Source organism: Pelophylax lessonae (genome assembly GCF_965119305.1).
Source record: "Pelophylax lessonae genome assembly, chromosome: 1".
Classification (NCBI taxonomy): domain Eukaryota; kingdom Metazoa; phylum Chordata; class Amphibia; order Anura; family Ranidae; genus Pelophylax; species Pelophylax lessonae.
In genome coordinates, this window is record NC_138768.1 from 600,668,559 (window position 1) to 600,694,786 (window position 26,228).

General features: G+C 40.0%; 1 protein-coding gene across 2 annotated transcripts in view; it reads left to right on the forward strand.

Moving 5' to 3' along the window:
- The window catches only part of NFKB1 (nuclear factor kappa B subunit 1), a 206,026-nt gene that overhangs the window by 61,353 nt on the left and 118,445 nt on the right, over window positions 1–26,228 (forward strand). For both annotated transcript variants that reach the window (XM_082244169.1, XM_082244170.1), the window contains exons 6-10: window positions 16,198–16,352; window positions 19,066–19,224; window positions 21,292–21,396; window positions 21,830–21,921; window positions 23,952–24,090. In XM_082244169.1, coding sequence (XP_082100295.1) covers window positions 16,198–16,352; window positions 19,066–19,224; window positions 21,292–21,396; window positions 21,830–21,921; window positions 23,952–24,090 — 650 coding nt within the window. The remainder of the gene's footprint in view (window positions 1–16,197; window positions 16,353–19,065; window positions 19,225–21,291; window positions 21,397–21,829; window positions 21,922–23,951; window positions 24,091–26,228) is intronic.

Consider the following 26,228-nt stretch of genomic DNA (forward strand, 5'->3'; position numbering starts at 1 on the left):
TACGGCTAGTGTTTGCCATAACCTTGGTTTCACAGACATTAACAGAATGGGCTAAGCTCCGGCGGCAGGATTTGGAAGATGGACAACCTCCTCCTGAGTTGGTCCAGGGGTTGCAGTATATCTGTGATGCCTCCCTGGATGCGGCTCCCTTAGCTTGCAGGGTGTCTGTGAGGGGGTGACTTTGCACCGCATGATATGGCTGAAATACTGGTCTGCGGACCAGGCTTCTAAGAAGGTATTGACTGCTCTCCCTTTTGTAGGAGACCGCTTGTTCGGTTCTTCAATGGTGGAGATCATTAAGGGTCTTAAAGGAAGTAAAACATTTTTACTCGCTCGCTCGCAAACAAAAAAAGTTAAAAACATTAGAAAATCAGATTAAGGATATTAAAGAAAAAATAGAGCCATTTAAGGACACTTCAGAGTTCATTAAATTATCAGGAGAATTAAAAAAGAAATTAGAAAAAATAGATAAAGACACTCAAGAGAAAAAACATAAGAAATGTATTAGGGACACCACTGATTTGAAAAATAATGAGGTTTTTAAGTGGCAAACGTATGTGAAAGAGGATACCCTTTTTCTTTATCGGGAAAGCACACCCCAAGAGAAACCATGCCTTCCTCACCTGCCCCCCTAATCCGGACACCCGGTTCCCAACCACTTAGGGTACCACCTAATGAGATGAGAGATTTTCAGGATTACCCTAGACCTCTCCCCTATAAAGGCCATTGGCGAGGAGGGAGGCCGGGTAGAGGGGGACCACAGAGGGGTTTCCAAAGAGGCAAAAGAGGTAACATATGGGGATATCAACAATATCCAAATTCAGGAAATTACCAATATCAGGGATGGAGAGGTCGAGGTGACCCCCTACCCCGAACCCTACTATAAAGAAATACTTTTTATCCAAACCAGACAATAGACCTCCTCAGACGACTAACACTTTTCACTCTAACCTTAGAAACAAATCAGTTTTTAACCCTTAAAACACTGATAATACATTTTTGGAAGTTTTTCAAAATTTAGTGGTGGATGATATTGAAAAAATTAAAAAGATTCACCATCCACAGTGGCTGTAAAAGGGTATTGACAAGATAGAACAGAGGAAGGACGTAGTGATAAAATCGGAGATAAAGGAGGGGGACTAGTGGTGATGAGTAAAGAGTACTATTCAGAAGAAATGTTGAGATTATTATCGGATAGGGATACCTATTCCTTGTTAAACAAAAACCCTCTTCCTGAATATAAAAAGGAGCTAGATGTCCTTGTTAGTAAAGGACTTAGAAAGGATTACCTCACTAAAAAAGAGGGCCTCTATCTCAACCCACAGGGGTGAAAAACCCTGACCATATATTTTTTGCCCAAGATTCAAAAGGATACTTTTGAAACCTCCTGGTAGACATATAATCAATGGTATTGACTCCAGGCTGGGTCAGTACATTGATTTTTTCCTGCAACCTTTAGTCACACAAACAGAGGCTTATACTAAAGATACGAAACACATTATACAGACTGTGGGATCCCTGAGGGATATAGACTCTTGCATTTTAGCTACAGCTGATGTAGGTTCTCCATATACCATTATTAGTCATGAAGACACCCTAGCCAAATGCTAATATTTCCAGGGGTCACAAAAGGTATTTTGGAATGCTTGAATTTTTGTCTCAAGCACAACTACTTTTGGTACAGGGGTGACTTTTACCTATAGATAAGGGGTGTTGCTATGGGTGCCAAATTTGCCCTAAGCGTAGCAAACCTATTTATGGCTTTCTGTGAAGCTTCGGGTGTCCTCAGTAAACGCCCTGAGCAATTGGTGTGCTACAAGAGGTACATAGACAATTTGTTGATTGTCTGGAGAGGTGACTCACTGTCTCTCGATAATTTTGCAGATAACATGAATAATAATTCCAAAAATATTGTTTTTGTAATTCCTTTATTTAGTAAGAGGTTGCAATACAAACAGAGTGAAGGCACATCAGGTAAAGATGAAACAGTACAATCTGACAACAGCATCATAAACAGCGCTTCACCAAGGTTACCATAGCTGTAAAAAGAATATAGTCCACTGGAACAGAAAGGTGGGATCAGTCCCCCCCTGGATGTGCAAGAGAACAGACATGCCAAATGTTACAAAAGATGGCAGCTTGGATAACAAGGAAACAATCTCAATTTATAACAAACTTATGGGTGTCGGGTACCAGGGTAGTACCGACGGACGGGCTCCTGTACAGAGCAGGAAACGGTAACTCCAAACCATGGAGTCAGTCAGGGAATGAACAGTTAGCAGGGATAAAAGCTATAGAAGATCCCAGTCTCGGGGAGAAAGTACGAGTAGGTACAGATGGGAGAGAAAGAGAAAAAGAGCTGGAAACGCGGGGCTAAAAGAAAAAAGGTAGAAGAAAGGGGGAAGGAAGGGAACAGGAAGGAAGCTGAAGAGGCCGGCGGTACCTGGGTCCTCAGGCCCGTACCCACCCCCCCGCACCCCCAGAGCCCTAGTCGGAGACAGAGAGCTCCTGCAGGTAAGCATCTGTACATGTGAAGTAGTCCCACGGTCTCCATTTGTCCCGAAAAGCTTGTTCTTGATTATACAAGGTAGCCGACAAGTCTTCCATGTCCCGAAGCTCCTTAACCTTGGAAAACCACAGAGACCTTGGGGGTGTACCAGGTGACCTCCAACAGAGGGGTATGCAGGCTTTGGTAGCATTTAAAAGCTGAATAGTCAGAGAGAACTTGTATTTCTTAACTGGCCGTCGGGTGAGGTACAGTAAGCATGCCGCAGGATCATCCGCCACGTCCACGTTAGTAAGCTGTTTAATAACGCCAGCCACCGCTTGCCAAAACTGTTTGACCAGCGGGCATTCCCAAAAAATATGAAACATCGTCCCCGTGGCGTCATTGCAGCGCCAGCATTTTTCCGATGCCAGAGGGAAACACTGGTGTAAGAAAGACGGCACCCTATACTAATGCTTGAGAACCTTGTATCCTGTTTCCTGGATCTTAGTGGCGATGGAGGATTTATGCGCAAAGAGAAGGATCTTGTCTCTTTGGGATTTCGTGAAAGTGGTACGGAGGTCAGAATCCCAGTGGGCAAGAAAAGGAGGGGAAAAATCAGCGGGGGGATTGTTCAGTGCCGCATAAGCGACAGAAAGGGTGTGTTACGTCGGTTCCCGACTGTGGCAGATCCGCTCCAGGGCAGTCAGAGGACGGGAGATACCGGGGAGGTGGAGAGTCCCCCGGAGGAAATGCAGAAGCTGGAGACCACTCCAAGTCTAGTGGAGGGTCCACGGTTCCCGATAATGACCCCACAGTCACCGTCACTTCCCAAAAATTCCACAAGATGGACACGGCCCGCGGCAGTCAAGCCACGGAACCCACCACCATCCAGCCCGGGAGGGAAACCTGGGTTGCCCACCACAGGAACCATCGGCGAGGGGAGCGGGGAGACCGTAGTGTGCAAAAAAGTGTCTCTGACAGCAGAGAGCGTACATCCCAAAGTGGGATTATCCCGCAACTCCCCTGGGAGAGGTGTAGAGATCCACAGCCAACTCCTAGCTGTGCCACCCGAGTCCTCCAATTCCATGGCCACCCAACGTTTCGCCACCAAGTGGCAATGTCAATCAATCAATCTGGTTAGGTGAGCCGCCCTGAAATAAGCCTTAATGTTTGGCAAGCCCACCCCACCACACGTCTTAGGAAGATATAGGAGCTGGAGTTTGATGCAGGGCCGACGGTGGGACCAAACAAATTCCCGGAACACAGCGTCCACTCGACGGAAGAAGACAGCAGGGAGTGGCACCGGAAGGGATTGCAGCAGGTAGAGAATTCGGGGCAGAGTGGTCATTTTCAGGGCACTACATCTGCCAAACCAAGTCAGGGTGAGATAGTGCCAATGTGCCAAGTCGGCTTTAATTTGAGCGAGGAGAGGAGTAAAATTAGCCTCATAGAGAGCCGCAGGGTCAGGCGTGATGTTGACGCCAAGGTACCTGATAGAGCCAGTGGCCCAGCTAAAAGATCCAACGAGACGCAAGCCCTCCACAACAACAGCCGGGACGGCGATGGGCAGGGCATAGTACTTGGTGAAGTTGATACGAAAGAAGGAAAGGTCTCCGTAGAGATGAATGGCCCGGATCAAGACTGGGAATGAAATGCCGGGGTTGGTGAGAGAAAAGATCAGGTCGTCGGCAAAAGCCGCAACCTTATGGGTCCCAGAGGGTTTGCGATATCCCGCGATTTCCGACTCCTTCCGGACCATACAGAGAAATGGTTCCAGGGTAAGGATAAAGATTAGGGGTGATAGAGGGCACCCCTGATGAGTCCCATTGGAGATGGGGAAGAAGTCGGAACGTGTGTCATTGACTCTGACCGCAGCCAAGGGATGCGAATAGAGGGACAAAATCCAAGACATCATGGATGGCCCGAGGTCAATGTGGGTCAGGACTGACATAATAAACTGCCAGTTAACCCTGTCAAAAGCCTTCTCCGCATCCGTAGATAGCAGAAGGGGGTTTTGGAAGACCTGGCAGCATGAATGAAGTTGAGGACTCGGATGGTGTTATCCCGCGGCTCCCTGAGGGGGACAAAACCTGCCTGATCAATGTGGACCAAAGACGGAGCGTGCCCTATAAGCCTGTTGGCCAAGATTTTAGCGAACAATTTCAGGTCCGCATTGAGAAGTGCTATAGGACGATAGTTGCAGCAACCGGACAGGTCCTTACCCTCTTTGGGTATCAGGGAGATATGGGCCCGCAACGAGTCAGCCGGAAAAGGGTGGCCGTCTTTAATCGCATTGAGGGCAACTAGCAAGTGGGGGGAGAGACCGTCATGGAAAGTCTTATAATAGGACGGAGTGAAGCCATCCGGCCCGGTGCCTTTCTAGGTTTAGATTGTGCCAGAGCAAAGTCCAGATCTTCTACCGTGATGGGGGCCTCCAGTTCCCAAAAATATTGTTTTAAGTTGGACCATTAGTGAGAGTCGGTGATAGTTTTAGATTTAGAGATTTTTAAAGAAATAGATAGATTTTATACTAGGAATTATTTTGAATCTACAGACAGAAATGCCTATTTGCCACTTGATAGTGGTCACCATCATACCTGGTTACGTAATATTCTGAAATTTCGATTGGAATCCATTCTCACGGTGGTGGCATCCTTTCATCAAGAAAATGTCCTGGCCTCTATCGATATCAAGGACGCTTACCTTGAAATCCCAATATATGTCGGGCATCAGTGTTTCCTTCGCTTTGCCATAGGCGAGGAGCACTATTAATTTGTGGCATTATCCTTTGGTCTTGCCTCGGCTCCTCAGGTGTCTACAAAAGCGTTGGCCCCGGTGTTGTCTTTACTGAGGCAGAATGGGATTGCAGTGCTGGGGTACCTGGACAATCTCCTTTTTGCGAGCAGAGTCTCCGAATGCCCTAAATGACAATCTGCACATTTTGGTGCAAGAGTTCGGATGGAAAATTTTTCCAAAAATCTGTTCTGATTCCGTTCACAAAACTGGACTATCCAGGCCTGACCCTGGACATGACCTTGGCCCAGGTGTGTCTTCCAGAGGTGAAACTCAAGAAGTTGCAGGATGCGACGTGGCTCCTGTTGTCCAACTGGCGATCATCCCTCAGGACTTCTATGCAAGTGCTGGGCATGATGGTCTCCACCTTCGAGTCGGCTCCAGCTGCTCAGTTCCATACCAGGTCTCTACAGAAAGAGATCCTTGTCAAATGGAACAAGAATCCACAGGCTCTAGACAATCTAATCCTTTTAAGCCTGAGTACAAGGGGATCCCTGATTTGGTGGCTCTCCAGTGCTTCAACAAGAAGGTGTACTGGAAGGTGGTCTCAACGGATGCCAGCTTCTCCAGATGGGGAGGTACCTTGGGTATGGATCCGGCTCAGGGGGGTTTGAACTCAGAAGGAGTCCAGTCTGCCAATCAATATCCTGGAAATTTGGGCGATCAGGCTTTGCCTAATTCATTGGACGGATCGTCTGCCGGGGTGCCCAGTGAGGATTGAATCGGACAATGTCAATCATCAAGGGGGCACTGAAGTGTCCTAGCGGCCGGTAAGTAGCCGGTATTCTAAGATGGGCAGAACGCTTTGTTCCAGCCATCTCTGCTGTGCATATTCCAGGGGTGAAAAATTGGCAGGCAGATTACCTCAGTCGGCAGAAGTTGGATCAGGGAGAATGGTCTCCCCACCAGGAAGTGTTTCATCAACTGTGTCTCAGATGGGGGACTCTTAATGTGGACCTGTTGGCCACTCGTCTCAACAGGAAGGTGCAGAGGTTTGTAGCAAGGTCTCGGGATCCTCTGGCCGTTGCCACGGGGCGCTCTTGTAGCTCCTAGGAGCCAATATTTTCTAATGTATGCATTTCCTCCGCTGACTCTTCTGCCGAGACTTCTGCGAAGGATCAAGGCAGAAGGGATTCTGGTCATCCTAGTGGCACCGCACTGGCTTTGCAGGTCCTGGTACGCAGCCCTAGTATGGCTGGTCGCCGATGTCCCTTGTAGACTCCCTCTCAGAGAAGATCTGTTAACTCATGGGCCGATCTTCCATCCTGCTTTACAGTCGCTGGCTTTGACAGCCTGGCTATTGAAAGCCAGGTGTTGAAAGATAGAGGGGTGTCTGAATCGTTGATTCCTACGTTGTAAAAGCTAAAAAATCGACTTCTAGGAAGATTTATCAAATCTGGAGGGCGTACATTACTTGGTGTGAGTCTCGGGGTGTTTCCCCCAGTTCCTTCTAAGTGTCTCGTGTCTTGGAGATTTTCCAAAGAGGTGTAGATCAGTGTTTGGCCTTGGGTACCATCAAAGGCCAGATATTTTCTTTCTACTCCCGTTGGCCACAAATTCCTTAGTTCAAACCTTTGTTCAGGGGGTCCGCCACCTGGCTCCCCCTGTGAGGTCTCCGTTGGCTCCTTGGATCCTCAATTTGGTGCTGTCGGTTCACCTTACCTGGTGGTTCACAGAGATAAGGTGGTGCTTCGTACCTGTCAATTGTTCCATTTAAATGAGGACATTGTGTTGCCTTTTCTGTGTACTAAGCCTAAGCATCCTAAAATAGATTGCCTTACATTCTTTGGATGTGGTTCAGGCAATCGGGGTATACCTGACGGCGACTGAGTCATTCCAGAAATTGGATTCTTTGTTTATCCTTACGGATAGACCCCTTGTTGGCATCTGTGGAAGTTTCTTTTGACTGCAGGGTTTTGCAGGCCGCTGTTGGAGAGGTTTAGTCCTCTTTGTGGGTGTATTTGTTATTTTTGTCAGGTGAGCTCCATTTGTTCCTGGTTGAGCTCATATTTTGCCTGGTTGGCTATGTTTAGCCTTTGGGAAGTGTGTTTTTTCTTCTTGTGTTATTCCCACCCCTCATATTGACACTACCTTCAGACGTCCCATCGGTCAAGAAGATATGGAGCTGTGTCCGTCAATGAATGAAAGAAAAAACTGGATTTTTTGTCTTACCATAAAACCCTTTTCTCTGGTGTTCATTGACAGACACAGCATCCGCCCTTCTATTGAGTTGGGTTTTATGTTCTTCCGACACTGCTTGTTACAAAACTGAAGTCCTATAGTAGGAAGTGGGAGTACACCCCCTGGGACTGCCCTATAGGCATGGTCACATTTATTTCCCCCTAGTATCCTACTCCTATGGAGAGCAGCATAAACCCATCGGTCAAGAAGATATGGAGCTGTGTTCTTCAATGGACCTCAGAGAAAAGGATTTTACAGCAAGACAAAAATCCAGTTTTCTTACTTTCTGCTATAAAATACATTTAATGAAAAAAATGTAAAAAATCGAATTTCTTTTTATGTGATATCCCAGGTAAATGCAGTTAAAGAGGAAGTAAACCCTCCTCTGACACTTGTACCTATAGGTAAGCCTATAACCAACATGCCACTAACTGTTTCAGATGCGTTATTGTTCCTTTTTCTTATATACTGTTAACACTCGTTCATTATATATACCATGTTTTGCTATCCTAAATCTCAAAAAAAGACCAATTTGGAAAAAAAAATAATTAGAATAATTTCTTCATAGGTTTAGGCCAATATGTATTCTGCTACATATTTTTGGTAAAAAAAATCGTAGATTGATTGCTTTGCACAAAAATATTGCATCTACAAACTATGGGATTTTTTATGTCATTTTTATTTATTTATTACTAGTAATGGAGATGGTCAACGATTTTTAGCGGGATTGTGACATTGCAGCGGGCAAATCGGACACCTAAATGACACTTTTTTGGCGACCAGTGACATTATTACAGTGAACAGTGCTAAAAATATGCACTGTTACTGTAGTAATGACACTGTCAGGGAAGGGGTTAACATCAGAGGCAATCGAAGGTTTAAATGTGTCATTGCTAACTGTGTGGAGTTGCTCTGATTGGGGGAAGACAGAGTTCCATGTTCAAAGTTCAAAGTCAGCAAAGCCCTCTAGCAAGAAATAATTCTAGAGCACTTCATGCTTCCCTCTGCTGACCAGCTTTATGGAGATTCTGATTTCATTTTCCAGTAGGACTTGGCATCTGCCCCACACTGCCAAAAGTACCAATACCTTGTTTATTGATCATGGTATCACTGTGCTTGATTGGCCAGCAAACTCCCCTTACCTAAACCCCATAGAAAATCTGTGGGATATTGTCAAGAGGAAGATGAGAGACACCAGACTCAACAATGCAGATGAGCTGAATGACACTATTAAAGAAACCTGGGCTTCCATAACACCTCAGCAGTGCCACAGGCTGATCGCCTCCATGCTACTCCGTATTGATGCAGTAATTCATGAAAAAGAAGCCCTGACCGAGTATTGAGTGCATACTGTACTGAACGTGGATATACTTTTCAGTAAGCCAACATTTCTGTATTAAAAATCCTTTTTTTATTAGTCCTATGTAATATTCAAATCTTCTGAGATACTGAATTGATACTGAATACTGAAATGCTTGAAATGTATCACTCTGTGTGTAACGCATCTATATAAAATATAGGAGTTTCACTTTTTGAATAGAATTACTGAAATAAATGAACTTTTTGATAATATTCTAATGTTATGAGATGCACGTGTGTGTGTGTGTGTGTGTGTGTATATATATATATATATATATATATATATATATACACTGTATATATATATATACAGTGGTGATCGAAAGTTTGGGCACCCCAGGTAAAAATTTGTATTAATGTGCATAAAGAAGCCAAGCAAAGATGGAAAAAATCTCCAAAAGGCATCAGATTACAGATTAGACATTCTTATAATACCGTATGTCAACAAAAGTTAGATTTTATTTCCATCATTGACACTTTCAAAATTACAGAAAACAAAAAAAATGGTGTCTGCAAAAGTTTGGGCACCTTGCAGAATTTATAGCATGCACTGCCCCCTTTGCAAGGCTGAGACCTGCCAGTGTCATGGATTGTTCTCAATCATTGTCTGGGAAGACCAGGTGATGTCAATCTCAAAGGTTTTAAATGCCCAGACTCATCTGACCTTGCCCCAACAATCAGCACCATGGGATCTTCTAAGCAGTCTAGAAAAACTGAAACTGAAAATAGTTGACGCTCACAAAGCTGGAGAAGGCTATAAGAAGATAGCAAAGCGTTTTCAGATGCCAATATGCTCTGTTCGGAATGTAATTAAGAAATGGCAGTCATCAGGAACAGTGGAAGTTAAAGCAAGATCTGGAAGACCAAGAAAAATATCAGACAGAACAGCTCGCAGGATTGTGAGAAAAACAATTCAAAACCCACGTTTGACTGCACGATCCCTCCAGAAAGATCTGGCAGACACTGGAGTTGCTGTACACTATTCCACTATAAAGAGATACTTGTACAAATATGGTCTTCGTGGAAGAGTCATCAGAAGAAAACCTCTTCTACGTCCTCACCACAAAAATCAGCATCTGAACTTTGCAAATGAACATATAGACAGGCCTGATGCATTTTGGAAACAAGTTCTGTGGACCGATGAGGTTAAAATTGAACTTTTTGGCCGGAATGAGCAAAGGTACGTTTGGAGAAGAAGGGGCACAGAATTTAATGAAAAGAACCTCTGTCCAACTGTTAAGCATGGGGGTGAATCAATCATGCATTGGGGTTGTATTGCAGCCAGTGGCACAGGGAACATCTCACGAGTAGAAGGAAAAATGGATTCAATAAAATTTCAGCAAATTTTGGATGGTAACTTGATGCCATCTGTGAAAAAGCTGAAGTTAAAGAGAGGATGGCCTCTACAGATGGATAAGGATCCTAAACACACCTCTAAATCCACAGGGGATTACATCAAGAGGAGTAAACTGAAGGTTTTGCCATGGCCTTCACAATCACCTGACCTCAACATAATTAAAAATCTTTGGATAGACCTTAAAAGAGCAGTGCGTGACAGACAGCCCAGAAATCTCAAAGAACTGGAAGACTTTTGTAAGGAATGGGCAAAGATACCTCAAACAAGAATTGAAAGACTCTTGGCTGGCTACAAAAAGTGTTTACAAGCTGTGATACTTCTTTCCTTGGCTTCTTTATGAACATTAATACAAATTTTTACCTGGGGTGCCCAAACTTTCGATCACCACTGTATATATAGAAATAAATAAATATATATATATATATATATATATATATATATATATATATATATATATATATATATATATTAGTTATGGAGGTTATAGAATGAGTGATTGACTGCTGCAGATGAGAAATCAACTTTTACTTTCTTCCAGTTGTTTGTCTTTGAGGCCCTTTGTGTGAAACCATACTTTCAGTACGAGACATATATGTAATACAGAAACTTTTGGTACAGGAAATAATTATCATTTTGTTCACTGATAAAGCAAAATAAAAAGTATGCGTGTTTGTGTCCAATTCTCTTTAAACCAACTGATTTACAGCAAAAAAACTATTTGACTGTACTTGTTTTAGCTTATTATGCAAATTGAAGTGCTCTTTAGCTGGCAACAAAACATTGTTGGCACCTCAGAATATTATTGTTTAATTGGGGACACTGAACAGAAAATAGTCAATGTGGTGTAGAGTTTATTGTATTTTTTTTTTTTTTTTTATAGGATACTTATTATGAGCCTTTTTCCCTGGCTTTCATGCTTATGTTAGGCTTTAGCGCTGTGTATATCTATTGATACACACAGCCCAACCAAACGTATTAAAAATAGACTTTAGTATCACTTTTAAAACAAAAATGTAATACATATAGGGGGAAAGTTTCCGCGCTATTGGAGGAAATTAAGTAAATAAATGACTGCAGCCTACCTCAAAAATATAGATAACTATATTTGGTAAATGTGAGGAAAGGGGAGGTAATATGGCGCTGTCAGGCTAATAAATAGGAAAAAATAAATAAATATGTCTTAAAGTGCACTGGTGATAGGTGAATAAGAACCAGAATATATAAAACTTCATATGGTGAATCCTTAAAAAGTGTAAATAAGTTTGAATAATTTGGTAAAAAATGTGTATCTATATAATGATAAATAGATAGGAAAAATTAAGATATAGGTGATAAATTATTAAAAATCAATGTGTAATCTTAAAAATATATGTATGACTATATAAAAGAATTATAAAGTGGTGTTATAAATATCCTCCATATATACTTAAAGTGCTAATTAATCAATCAGATATATATTGTGCTAGTGGGCCAAACGATAAATAACTTTGTATAAATCTGTGCACATACAAATCATAAATAGTGTCCCAACAATTTAGATAGCATAAATAAATAAATAAATATAAAGCGAATATATAGGAAAATTGTCCATATAAATAGCCAAATATTAAATGGTGCTACAAATATAATCGAGTCCCAAGAAGGGTGATGAAGTAGGGATTTGACAGGATAAAATGGATTACAGGACTTCCAGACTGATGGGGGTGCTCAATACAGGAATCAGTGCTCCCCTCCTATTATTCCCGCACTCACCAGATGGTGGTACCCCCACAGGGGTAATCAGCGTTTGGGGTGACTCTCAGAGGTCCCTCCGAAGGTTGGCTAGTAATCCACTTAATCCCGACTTCGTATCTTACTCCAGGGGAAATTGATGAAAAATCCCTCCTCTTAGAGTACTCCAAAAATGTTTGAGAGATCCGGATGAGGAAAGAAAGAAGGGCTTTTTCCCATAAAGAAATTTCAACCTCCTCCAGATAAAACACACCGGCCGTCTTGTTCTCGAGGAATGTCAGGGAAAGATATCCTTCTTTAAATGACAGTCCCAGCCATGCTTCACCGTCATTACATCCACCGTTGAGTTCTGTGATTGGAGTTGGTGGGAATGTGATCTGTGTCTCTTTGGTGCTGTTCACACACAGCAACGGATCAGTTCACCTGCTTGAAACCTTTCCAGCCTCAGCACTCACTTCCACAGCCTTCTGGTGCAATGATCTCCATGCACCAGAAGGCTGTGGAAGTGAGTGCTGAGGCTGGAAAGGTTTCAAGCAGGTGAACTGATCCGTTGCTGTGTGTGAACAGCACCAAAGAGACACAGATCACATTCCCACCAACTCCAATCACAGAACTCAACGGTGGATGTAATGACGGTGAAGCATGGCTGGGACTGTCATTTAAAGAAGGATATCTTTCCCTGACATTCCTCGAGAACAAGACGGCCGGTGTGTTTTATCTGGAGGAGGTTGAAATTTCTTTATGGGAAAAAGCCCTTCTTTCTTTCCTCATCCGGATCTCTCAAACATTTTTGGAGTACTCTAAGAGGAGGGATTTTTCATCAATTTCCCCTGGAGTAAGATACGAAGTCGGGATTAAGTGGATTACTAGCCAACCTTCGGAGGGACCTCTGAGAGTCACCCCAAACGCTGATTACCCCTGTGGGGGTACCACCATCTGGTGAGTGCGGGAATAATAGGAGGGGAGCACTGATTCCTGTATTGAGCACCCCCATCAGTCTGGAAGTCCTGTAATCCATTTTATCCTGTCAAATCCCTACTTCATCACCCTTCTTGGGACTCGATTATATTTGTAGCACCATTTAATATTTGGCTATTTATATGGACAATTTTCCTATATATTCGCTTTATATTTATTTATTTATTTATGCTATCTAAATTGTTGGGACACTATTTATGATTTGTATGTGCACAGATTTATACAAAGTTATTTATCGTTTGGCCCACTAGCACAATATATATCTGATTGATTAATTAGCACTTTAACCGCCTTAGCGGTAATCCCGAGCGTGACTCGGGGTTGATTTTTCATTGCAGGAACGGTAACCCCGAGTCACGCTCGGGGTGGATTGCAGAGAGCGCAGCGGAGCTTCTCTTACCTTATCCTGGCGATCCAGCGATGATCTCTCATTGCTGCGACCGCCAGCCGAGAGTCCCGCCGCTCCTCCGTCCCTCCGTCGGTACGATCACTTCCTAGTTCCGTTCCCTGCAGCAGCAATGCTGCATGGGAGCGGAACTAGGGAGGGAAATTCAAAAAAAAAAAAAAAAACGTTACACAAAACACACTTTATATTATATTATATATATATATGCATATATATATATATAAATATATATATATATATATATATATATATATATATATATATATATATATTATATATATATATATATATATATATATATATATATATATATATATGCATGCATGCATATATATATATATATATATATATATAATATGCACACACACACACACACATATATATATATATATATATATATATATATATATATATATATATATATATATATATATAAAATTATATTATTGATTCAATTATAATTCATGCGTTATATATTATATATATATATGTGTGTGTATATATATATATATATATATATATATATATATACACACACACATATCTGTATATAATATATAATGCATGAATTATAATCTAATCAATAATATAATTTTATTATATATATTATATATTAAATAATAAAATAATATTATTGATTTGATTATAATTCATGCGTTTGTGTTTCAAATTTATCACATCTGGGATGTCTACTAGAGTCTTGTTTTGGTCAGGTTTAAGTCAGTAATTACTAAGAATTGTAGGCCTATAATACATAACGCCAAATTTCCATGAAAAGAATTGTACCGCTTTTGGTATGTAATTCCAGACATAATCATACCGCCAGGGAGGTTAAGTATATATGGAGGATATTTATAACACCACTTTATAATTCTTTTATATAGTCATACATATATTTTTAAGATTACACATTGATTTTTAATAATTTATCACCTATATCTTAATTTTTCCTATCTATTTATCATTATATAGATACACATTTTTTACCAAATTATTCAAACTTATTTACACTTTTTAAGGATTCACCATATGAAGTTTTATATATTCTGGTTCTTATTCACCTATCACCAGTGCACTTTAAGACATATTTATTTATTTTTTCCTATTTATTAGCCTGACAGCGCCATATTACCTCCCCTTTCCTCACAAAAATGTAATACAAGCAGTACCTGATTTTGACTTAGTATCAGCCTTTTTAAATCCACTGTATAGCAGAGCTTAGATAGGGGGAGGGAGAAAATAAAACAATAAGTCATTCATCTGTGCTGCAGTGCTCATGTGCCAACAAGAGGCATTAGTCTATTAGTATGCTATGTCTCCTTTCTTGTCCTTCTCCAGTCTTATGGGAAGGATAAGACCTGTAAAAATTATTTAACTTTGCCTTGAGTTTGGCTTTTAAATTTACGTTGATACACAATGAACTTGACCACAGTGTTTTGCTACGCTTGCACTGTTGATTTTATTGAACATAAGCGCATAAAGGGATAAAACTCAGTAATTATATACCTGGCTCAGTAAACGTTTGTTTGTTTCAAACACCTAGTCAGTTTAAAGCTAAAATCTAGGAAAGCCGAAATCTACTCAGTTTAGTTTAATTTAATAATGTAAAATAGAATTTTTGTACTCACCGTAAAATAATTTCTTTGGAGTTCATTGAGGTACACAGCAAGTCTTTAACCTCAAAGTTATACTGCCAACAATGAAAGGATTGGACGCTGGCAAACAAAACAACTGTAGACCAGCCCAGGATAATCCCTCCTGCCACCAGCATGCATCAGTTGTATAGCAAAGTAGCACCAAGATAATAAGCACAAACAAATGTGTCCCTCAGTGGACTCCAAGAAAAGGATTTTACCGTGAGTAGAAAAATTATGTTTTCTTTCATGCCTGTTAAGGGACACATGGAGTTGTTAACCTTCCAGACCTCCCAACAGCCCAACTGAAGGTGGGCAACATAGCTAACAATCACCAACAGGCAAAAGAAACAGGAAAACTGAGGCCTGCCTGTACCTCAAAGAGCTGCCTGAAGGACCTAACACCAAAAGCTTGTAACAGGTGAGGTCAAAACGTCCACCTGGTAGAACTTAGAGACTGTGTGACCAGAAGACCAGGTAACAGCCTAACAAATCTTGGAAACAGTTGTTTGATAGCAAAAGGCCCAGTACTCACAGTGCGTCTTATTGGTAAGGGTTGGATAATAGTGTTCCCGAGCCACCTAGAGATGGTGCAACAAGAAGCTGATGCTCCCTTCTTGGCTCTTTATTGGATGGCAAAAAAAGAATCAGTCTTTCTGAAAGAAGCAGTGGATGAAAGAAATACTACATCCATAACTATTTCTAGAAGGAAATTTCCATTTAGTGAACAGCAGCTAACAGAGGGACTGAAGAAAGATATGTTCGTTAAGGCAAAAGGCAGAAACTACCTTAGGCAAGAAGGTGGCCCTGATGATTGTAAATCATAAATAGAGAGGGGGAATCTCCTTAATGGAGACAAAGTGGTTCATTTACTAAAACTGGAGAGTGCAAAATCTAGTGCATTTGTGCATTTTAGCCAATCAGCTTCTAACTTCAGCTTGTTCAATTAGGGTTTGACAAAACAAACTGTAAGCTAATTGGTTTCTATGCAGAGCTGCACCAGACTCTACATTCTCCATTTTTAGTAAATCAACCCCACAGTCAGGTGTTCTAATCTCACTCCACTCTATCCAAAACATAAAAAAAAAAAGTTTTGCCTTTAGTTATACACTTCCTGTGTCCCCACATGGAGGAGAAAGAAAGACTGCTCTCATAGTAAACCATGATTATACGGTTTGAAACTATAGCACACTTCAAAACATGATATACAATAATATATTTATATTATATATTGTTTTTATGTATTTTATATGTGCTGCATTACTTGCAGGTTCCCCAATCTAGGAATTCTTCATGTCACAAAGAAAAAAGTGATTGAGATACTGGAAATGCGCATGATTGATGCATTTAAGAAGGGATACAATGCTGGTCTTTTGGTTCATCCTGAGTTAAGCTACCAATATTCAGGGGATAGGCCACTGACTGGTGAGTAATATTTAATTATTATCTTATCATTTCCTTTATCTTTACATTTTTAATTTTGATGGATGCATTTGTTTTTAATAATAAGTAGCAAAATTGTCTTTTTCTTGTCTGCCAACTTTTTTGTTTGTCCTAAGTGTACCTGTCTTTTTTTTCCTGTGTCTGTTTTACCAATATTTCTCCTTTGATGTTTTTGACTATTTTCCTGCCTCCTCCTTGTTTGCTTTTATAATACCTTGCTATTGGTATTACATCAATTGTTGAACCTTCCATTAAGTAATTTTTGAAGCTCGTTAAACACCCTTAACAGCTGATCCTTATGTGCACACGTTTTTATATGCACAGTAACGTGTTTTTGGCACTTTATCACATTTTTGTATTGAAAAACCCCATTATACTTTGGGGAACAAAAAAAAATTCCCTTGCAGTAGGGCTTTCCTCGCATTGCATTCTCTCTCACAATGCACGAATGTTGTAAACAATGACTTCACAGCTGTGACGGCCAGACACAGAGCCAAGGAAGGCTTTGCTAGTCCCATGGAAGCCTACAGAAGTGAGGGATATGGTACATAAAAAGTGCTAAAAGCTGGCACTTTAGGTAAAAAAGGAGCATTTCACCCTTGCAGTGTGGGGGGAGCCCCAATACAAAGGTAATTTTTTTTCTGTTCCCCAGAGTTTACCTTTAAAATTAATAAGCATGCAACCTATAGTGCATACAAAGTTTATTGTACCATGGATTTAGGTGCTCAATACAATATGCATACAAAAGTGTCAGTGCGCCTTAAAGTATAGATATAGTATACTAACTAAAAAAAAGAATGTGTCACTTTTTTAAATATCCAGTTTACAAATTAGAGTGATGAAATGTTCTAATATATGCATGTTCCTTATTTACCAAATAGTTCACAGCTCCCCAAATGGTTCACAGAGAAATTCTAAGAAAATGAGTGAGTCTGCAATGTTAGGTCAGCTGTATTTAGTCCTCTGCTAGATCAGGCTCCTATTAGTCTCCATGATATCTTAAGACTATGAATTAGGAAAACTGAGATCTATTTTTGTGAAAATCTGTAGTTGTCTGCAAAATGTAATTTTGGAAAAATGCTTTGGAGTCAAATTGGAAGATAAAATTAGGGTTATTGTTAAGTGTATAATGGGATTTAAATTTTCCTGAGGGGTTATGGAAGTTTCTCTCAACTACCCTAGACCTTTACCTGTGCCAAAAAACAGCCCCTGAAAATAACTAAATTTGACAGTACCCAAAAAAAGAGAAAAAACATACTCTCTTTGTTTAAGCAAATTTCACAGCACCTCGGTGAGCAAAATTGAAAGTCTCCACTTTGGCAAAAAAATACCAATAGCTGCAAAATGAACGTTGACAATATCAATTCACACATTGCTACTCTTTGGCCCTGTTCGCACTACCCATAGTGAAACCCTGCCTTTCTGCTTGCGATCTTTTTTTCACACGGAAACGCTTTGTGGGCATTTTGCCACAATTTCAGAATTGCAATGATTCTACCTATGATTCCAAATCACACATTTGTAAATGGGGCCTTTTAGAAAGCCATTCATTTTTCCTACAGTCCCCATGTTACTGCTTACTCTGACCTGAACAGGCCTGTAGTTCTCTGAAAGCTAACTTTCAGTTGATGAAGTTGATAAAATTTAAAGCAGAAAATAAACTGTGTGTTTTAATCCACTTTTAATATTCAAAGCAAACTCACCAATTCATCCTTGTCTTCATGCTTTATTTTATTGGGAAATCACTTTGAAAAACACCCACCTAGCATTTCTAGCCATGGCAATCTTGAGTAAGGGCAGATGACTCACTTAGCATTGACCTGTTGGAATCCATCTGCCCTTAGGCTAGGTATGCAGGCAGGAGGGTGTGCTTACCTGAGAAGGCTCCTCCTCACCACCTCCATATGAAAAAAAATAATTTCCCATGGGATGTATGACATCATTTTGGCTTAGGCCAAAAAAACAAGAAGCAGCTGAGGAAAGGCAAAAAAAGTTTAAACAAGTTAATATAGTATTTTTTCCAGTCTGTTTACTAATGCTAGCAGCATAAGGATAAAAACTAGTTAATACTGATTGAGAGATTTTAGTTTAAGTAAATTAAACAGTAGACTGTATTCTAGCATAGTTGCACTGTTTCAAATAGATTTTCCTTTATTATAAACAGGACAGGTAACCCGTCTCCCCAAAAAGCAATTTGGTAACGCAGTATTGTTGCCCATAAGAATTTGGGCAACATGTTGCTAGCAGATTCTCTCTAAATAAAATGTCTCACAAATGTGTTCTAGAATTTAGCCAGAAATAATAGCATTGTATGACAGTAGTAAAGAAAAAGGTTCCATAATCCCATGTCCTGAAATGTGTAGTTAGTCCCCATATACCTAAGCATTCACAAAAGTTTTTCCGTAGAGTACTTGGTAATATACATATAAAGAAAGTGTGCTTGCTTTTTCTGGATTTGGGGCTATCATGTTGATCCTGGCTTCACTACCTAGTCAGCCATGGGCCTGCCAGCTTGTCATTTTGAACTCTTCTCTTGAATGCTTCCTCCAGGTCAGTGACTAGGACTAATCTTTCCAAACAAGTCATTGTGAGTTTACATATTTTTTCTATCCTCACAGGTTCTATTTAATCGAGAGTTTGCATGAACAAATCTATTATAGATTGTACATTTACAAATGTCATTTTTGTATTGTAGAGCGAGAAAAAGAGATTATACATCAAGCAGCTTATCAGCAATCGAAAGACATAGACCTGAGCGTGGTACGACTTATGTTCACTGCTTTCCTACCTGATAGCAATGGAAGCTTTACAAGAAGACTGGAACCTGTTATATCAGTCCCTATCTATGATAGCAGTAAGCACGATATTCTTTAAATATAACAACATAGAACATTCTGTGAGCAAACCTAAAGGCCCTAGCTACCATTTTCTTTATGTGTATGTCATGTATGTGTACCTCATGTATTTTACTATGCTAAACATACCCACATTGATATCATTTAAAGTGCTTCTTAAGACTGAAGGTTTTTTACCTTAATGCATTGTAGAAGAAAAAAAAAAAAAAAAAGATTATAAGCTGTTTATATTGCCAGAATTAACCAATTGCCAACCGCACCATATCAGAATGATGGCTACAGTGCGGCCGGCTAGTTCTGGGAGGGCATCTGGGGCACACATCCAGAAGTATCCGTGACTGCTGGGTCCTCAGGACACAGTGCATCACAGATCAGGGGTAAAGGGCTAATGACAGCGGCCCTTTGCCACATGATCGCTCCTTCCAATGATGGAGCGATCACTGTCAACAAACCTGCGGGTTCAGCTTCTCTCCTCACACCAATACAGCGAGTGAGGAGAGGAGCAGCGTGAGGCTGCTTGATTTTTCTGCTTTATTGTTCCCACAGTGCTTATTAGTGCCACATCAGTCCCCACAGTGTCACATTAGTGCCCTACATTGCCATCACAGTTTCACTACAGTGCCCATCAGTGCCATCACAGTGTCACATCAGTCCCCAAAATGCCACCTCAGTGCCATCACAATGCCACATCAGTGCCCAAAGTGCCATCACAGTGCCACCAGTTCCCAGAATGCCACATCAGTGCCATCACATTGCCACATCAGTGCCATCACAGTGTCACATAAGTGCCCAAAGTGTCACATTAGTGCCATACAGTGCCACATCAGTGCAATCACAGTTCCCATCAGTGCCACTACAGTGCCATCAGTGATTGCTTATCAGTGCCCATCAGTGAGTGTTTATCTGTGCCATCAATGCACATCATGGCCCTACAGTGCAGATCAGTAAGTGCTCATCAGTGCAACCCTATCAGTGGATCCTCATCAGCGCCCATCAGTGCTGAAAAATGCATTTTAATTTTCTTTACACATTTTCCAAAAACTTGAAGGGAAAAAAATTACATGTTCAAAAGACTCATTATGCCTCATAGGATATATGTTGGAGTGTTTGCTTTCCAAAATGGGGTCATTTTGTGTGCGTTTCCCTTGTTCTGGTGCTCCAGGACCTTCAAAAGTGTAATTGGTAGTCAAAAAATGAAATGTGTAATTCATGCTCCTAGAATACCTGATGGTGCTCCTTGCATGTTGGGCCTCTCTATGTGGCCAGGCTGTGAAAGTCTCACACATTTGGTATCGCTGTACTCGGGAGTAATATCAGAATGTGTTTTGGTGTGTAGTTGCAAGTATGCATTTGCCATTTGAGAGAAGTAACCTGTTAATATGACACTTTTGTGGGGGAAAAAAATCTTTATTTTGCAAAGAATTGTGGAAAAAAATACAACTCAAAAGAAAAAATACAGCTCAAAAAAATTAACTCACCAAGCCTCTTACTAAATACCTTGAAATGTCTACTTTTCAAAAAGGGAGGTATTTGTACTGTCCTGGCTTTTTAGTGTCTCAAGAAATGAGATAGGCCGCCAGTACATGAGAGGTGATCAATTTTCGATGATTGGCCACCATAGCTTGTAGATCCTATAACCTTCACAAAGACCAAATCATGTACTCTGATTTTGGTTATTTTTACCAAAGATATGTAGCAGTATAACTTTTGGCCAAAATTTATAAAAAAAATTACTTATTTGTAAAACGTTTTAACAGAAACAAAGAAAAATGCATTTTTTTTACACGTTTTCGGCTCTATTTGTGTGAAAAAGGACAAAAATGTCATATGGGTACAGTGTTACATGACAGAGTAGTTGTCATTCAAATGTGACAGCACTAAAAGCTGAAAATTGGCTTGGTTAGGAAGGGGGTATAAGTTGGCAAGTAGTTAATCATGTATTAAAACAAAATCAGTTTAATGTATTAATGTTCTATATATAGTATTTTATTTATGCCATCTGCCTTAGCTGAATTAGTACTTTTATTCTGTGATTTTTAACCTCTTTTATCGCTCCTTATTTACAGAAGCTCCAAATGCTTCTAATTTGAAAATTGTGAGAATGGATAGGACCTCTGGCTGTGTGACAGGAGGTGAAGAGATTTATCTTCTATGTGACAAAGTTCAAAAGGGTATGTGCAACTTTGTGAGTCATAGTGCCTATTCTTCTTTGACTTGGTTAAATGATGTAGATATGCGATTGAAATTTTTTCATATTTTATTTACTGCCGCTGATCTATTATGCACACTAGCCAAACATAACAGCTGCTTGGAATATAACAACATTTTCCTTATCTTATGGTTAATGCTAAAATATGCAGGTTTTCAATGAAATGGCCAATTACACCTTTATGGCAGGCAGTGCAGACAGTAAAATAATCATGATTGATTATCATCCTAAAATGACCATATATATTCGAGATGGATCATATTCTTGTAGACTAATGCTGCAACAGCCGTTTTCTGCACTCCAACTCTTAGTAATGTGGTCTCATATTGTTCTAAAGCTAATGAGATTTTTTTTTTTTAACCTGATACATTAGTAATTTTGTTTGTCTGTTATAGATGACATTCAAATACGTTTTTATGAAGAAGATGAGAATGGCCATATTTGGGAAGGATTTGGGGACTTTTCACCCACAGATGTTCACAGGCAGGTATGTACTGTTCTAGAGCTAAATCAAGCACTAAACATCAGTTCAGATGTTTGATGGGAAGTGTGTTTGAATTTGCATTGGTATTAAAGGTAACAGGCATTGGAGGTTTATGCTGTACCATAGAGCAGACAGACTTGATGGGCACTTCTTATGCTTTTATTGGCTGTCACAGTGAGGTTTTGTCAGGCTTTAAATATACTCATAACTGTATAGAATCCCCCATAAACAATAGTACCAGCAGAAGAAATGGTATAATATGCTGTACAGTATACCAGTTTATTAATATAAAAATAGTAACTTGTAGAAGTTGATTTTACTAAAGGCAAACAGACTGTTCTCTTTTTTAGGGTAAGTTTCACTTTCTAAAATAATTTTCCCCAGAGCTTAGTGAATGAGGTATTCCCTGCAAAGTGAAATTTGACCAGAGCTCGTTAAGATCTGAGGAAAATAATTTGCACGATACAACTTCCCTTACAAAATGTTTAGCGTATTTGTGTTTTATAAATAACCCCATAGTACCTGATATGCAGGAAAGCAACCTCTTAATTAACTAACCATTGAAGTGTGTCTGGATCGGGAAACCGAGTTCAGCATACAAAGAGGAGAGCAGAGTGGCTTCAAAGGAGCATGACAGAGGCCCAGAAAGCCCGGTTGCTCAAGGTACATAATCAATAAAACAGGCCAGGGTCAGATCAGACAGCCAGGCAATAGATATATCATTTTATGTATTAAAAATAAATAAGATAAGGATCAAATCACAGCTAAGGACAAAACAAAAATCAAAGTCTACAAATAAGGTAGATATTAAATTAGATATCAGGGTCACAGAAAAGACACACTTACTGCAGGCTCCGAAAGATATTAGTAGTGTGATAGCTTAATCAGTGCAGGTCAGGGGCCAGAGGTCATTGAGCATGATGAGAGTACTACTCTTTTAAAGGAGTACAAAAAAATGACACCCTTTATGGGTTACCTGAGCACAATATTAGACCACACCCAGGTAACTATTTGGTTGCAAAGAGCAGCATACTTCAATGCAATTCATTTTTGAATCCACAATACTTTTCAGCCAGCCTCTTTGCATAGCGTCCACCATTGATTTAGCAGGCAGGCCTTTTATGCATTTTAAATGCATCTTTTCGATTTGCTCTCCCAAAAGACCAAAAACACGCTAGTCTAATATATTATGTGTACAATACTGCATAAAATCAGGTTAAAACACAGAATTATTTTACAATACTTATCTCTCAAAATAACAGCATGGTGATGAGGATTCTATGATTTGAGCGTACATACTTATGTTCTGTTTGAGTGGTTGAAACCTTGATGGTTATATTATGCTATCAGATACCTGCATTTATCTTTAAAGTGATACTAAACAGAGAAGTGTTAAATGCTATAATTCATTGACATATATCATGCCACTATAATTTTTTTTACTCCTCTAAATACCTTATTCCTGCAGCACTGTTATGTGGTCATATGATGTTTCCATGTTCTTTGGCATCTGCCAATGTTTGCTCTCTACAGTGTGAGCCTGGGTCTAGCCATCCCTGATTCGTGCAGTTTCAGAGGAGCATTTCAAATTAGATTATACATATCAAAACACTGTTTTACAGCTCCCCTTTATTTTCTTTATTGAACATCAAATGTGCATCTGTTTGTGTATTAGTATGGTGTAGGCGTAGTCAAAGATGATTGACACTAGCTTTCATTTTCTTCAGATGGCATTTGTATCTGAGGCTCTTTTTAAATTATTTTTTAATTTACTGGCATTAGAAGTTACATTAGATATATTTAAATTGGTTCTAAAGCCTAAACATTTTTTAACCTTAATGCATTCCTTCTATTTAAGTAAAACATGTTCAGGTATCAGTATCCCTTCTCACCCCCACCCCCACTAGTAGCAAAAAATACTGATTTTAACTTCTTAACAACATGTGTCAAAAATGGGCTCGGTCCTTAAGTGGTTAAGAACGTTGACAGATGAAAGTTAAGTGCTTACAATAATCATTTTTTGTCTCCTTTAGTTTGCCATTGTATTTAAAACTCCTAAATACAGAGATCCAAATATTTCAAAACCAGTTTCTGTGTTTGTTCAACTTCGGAGAAAATCAGATTTTGAGACCAGTGAGCCCAAACCATTTCTGTATTATCCAGAAATAAAAGGTAAGAAACTGTAAGACAACATCCACTATCAAGTATTCATTGCTAAACCTGATTGCATTTGCTGTCTTGAAATGCTGGTATAAAGCAAATCTAGTGGTGGTGGGGGGGCGTCAGAGGGTTTAAAAAAATTGGTTTTCTTGTGTCATTTGTGATCCTATCTCTATATAAAGTGTGACTTCATAAGTAAGCATGCTTAGTAAAGCTGCCATTGGCCATTTTCCCCTAGTTATATTTGTAGACTGTTTGCAGGATTATGTTGGGGTTACTTAAAGTGGTTCTAAAGGCTGAAGTTGTTTTACCTTCATGCAGTCTATGAAGATAAAAAACCTTTTCTGTGCAGCAGCCCCCCCAGCTCCCCTAATACTTCCCTGAGCCTCATGTCAATCCAGTAATGTGCACAAGTGCCTGGGCTCTTTGAGGGCTCTGCCACCTTATTAAGACAGCAGCAGGAGCCATTGGCTCAAACACAGCCACTGAGCCAATCCGGGGGTAGAGGGGGCAGGGTTAATCAAGAGCATGTGAATGGACAACTTAGGAGCATGCCTGCTCGAGTGCCCCCATTGCAGACTGCTTGCTCAGAAGGAACTCAGCAGGAGGGAGGAGCAAGGAGCACTAGCAGGGGGCCAGCGAAGAGGTGGATCAGGGCTGCTTTGTGCAAAACCACTGCACGGAGCAAAAAAGTATAACATGTTTGTTATGTAAGAAAAAAAAAAACTTTAATATCACTTTAACAGGTACTTCAAACAAACAAAGCCTTCTAATGAGGTATCTATTTCATGATCAACATCTTGTGAAATGATAAAATATTGTGATACCTGCGCTTTTCATGTAGTGTGCGGAATGCGTTTACAGACTGCTGCTGTGATGTAAGGTGTATATTCCGCTCAGGTATTTTTATGTGTGTACATAGTAAAAAAGGGATCAGGCGCCAAAAATATCAGTGGCTGCAGAATGGGAATCTAAAAATATGTAGTTACAGCTGATTATCTGCAGAATGTGCAGTAAAAAGTACTGTACATCAGGGCAAATCTACCTACCCATCGAATATATCCTATATTATCTTAGAAAAAGTGCAAGTGTCATAATCATATTCCATACTATAGTGAGATAATAGTGAGATATGAAAACATTCTCAAAAAATCAATACCAAAATATATTAAAACATTAAAAAAACAATTGATATCTGTGAAAAAATGGTGAGATGAATGTGAAGCAATCAAGTATTTCATATCATATTAAACATGAATAAATATATAAAAATCACAAAAATTCATAAGCAATGCCCATGAAACAATATTCCTATTAGGGTCCCCAAAAATAAAGTGCGGAACAAGTCTCAAAGGTTCAATTAAAGGTTCAATTAAAGTGCATGAACTGTTTATTCTGTGCAACGAATCTTCTGTGCAGTATAATGTGCCAATAAACCTGTAAATACCTGTGTGACGGGGTTAACATATAGTGGACTGTGGACCTGCTTGCTGGATAATATATCTAAAGGCGCAATAGCTGGTTTATAATTTTACCAGCCACTCCATGTGGTGAGTCAGTTTGGGGTGATTGGTGGACATAATGGCACTGGAAGAATAAGATAACCAGCACTTTATAGGCCCAGTTCACACCTAAGCGACACTGCCCCAGCGTGGTTTTTGGAGCAGCACCATTTATTTTGAATGGACCCCCCTCTGCTCCAAAAATGCAGCAAAGAAGCTCATGTACCAAATTTTGGCACTGAGTCAGGCGCGCTAGGCGGTACTTTTTTGCCACAATTTCCATGCGTTTTGTCACACAACAATTGCACCACGTTTGGGGTGCAATCTGCCTGCGATTCCAGTATGCTCAGGTGTGAACGGGGCCTTAGAGTAAGGTTTTTAAAGAAAAAAGAAATGTACAAAAGAAGATACAATGTAACAGTAAATACATCTCAACAACTAAATATAACTATGAGACTGATTTACTGAAGGAGTTTAGAATCTTGGCTCATAAACTGTGTGAATAGTCACATCAATTATCTGATCGTGCGAAAAGTGTGAACCTGGCATTAAATATATGATGCAATCTGATAATAATAACAATAACACAGCAATCTTTGTTTTCGGAGACCCCATGTAACAAAGTTTTATTACCTGTGTGTCCCATCA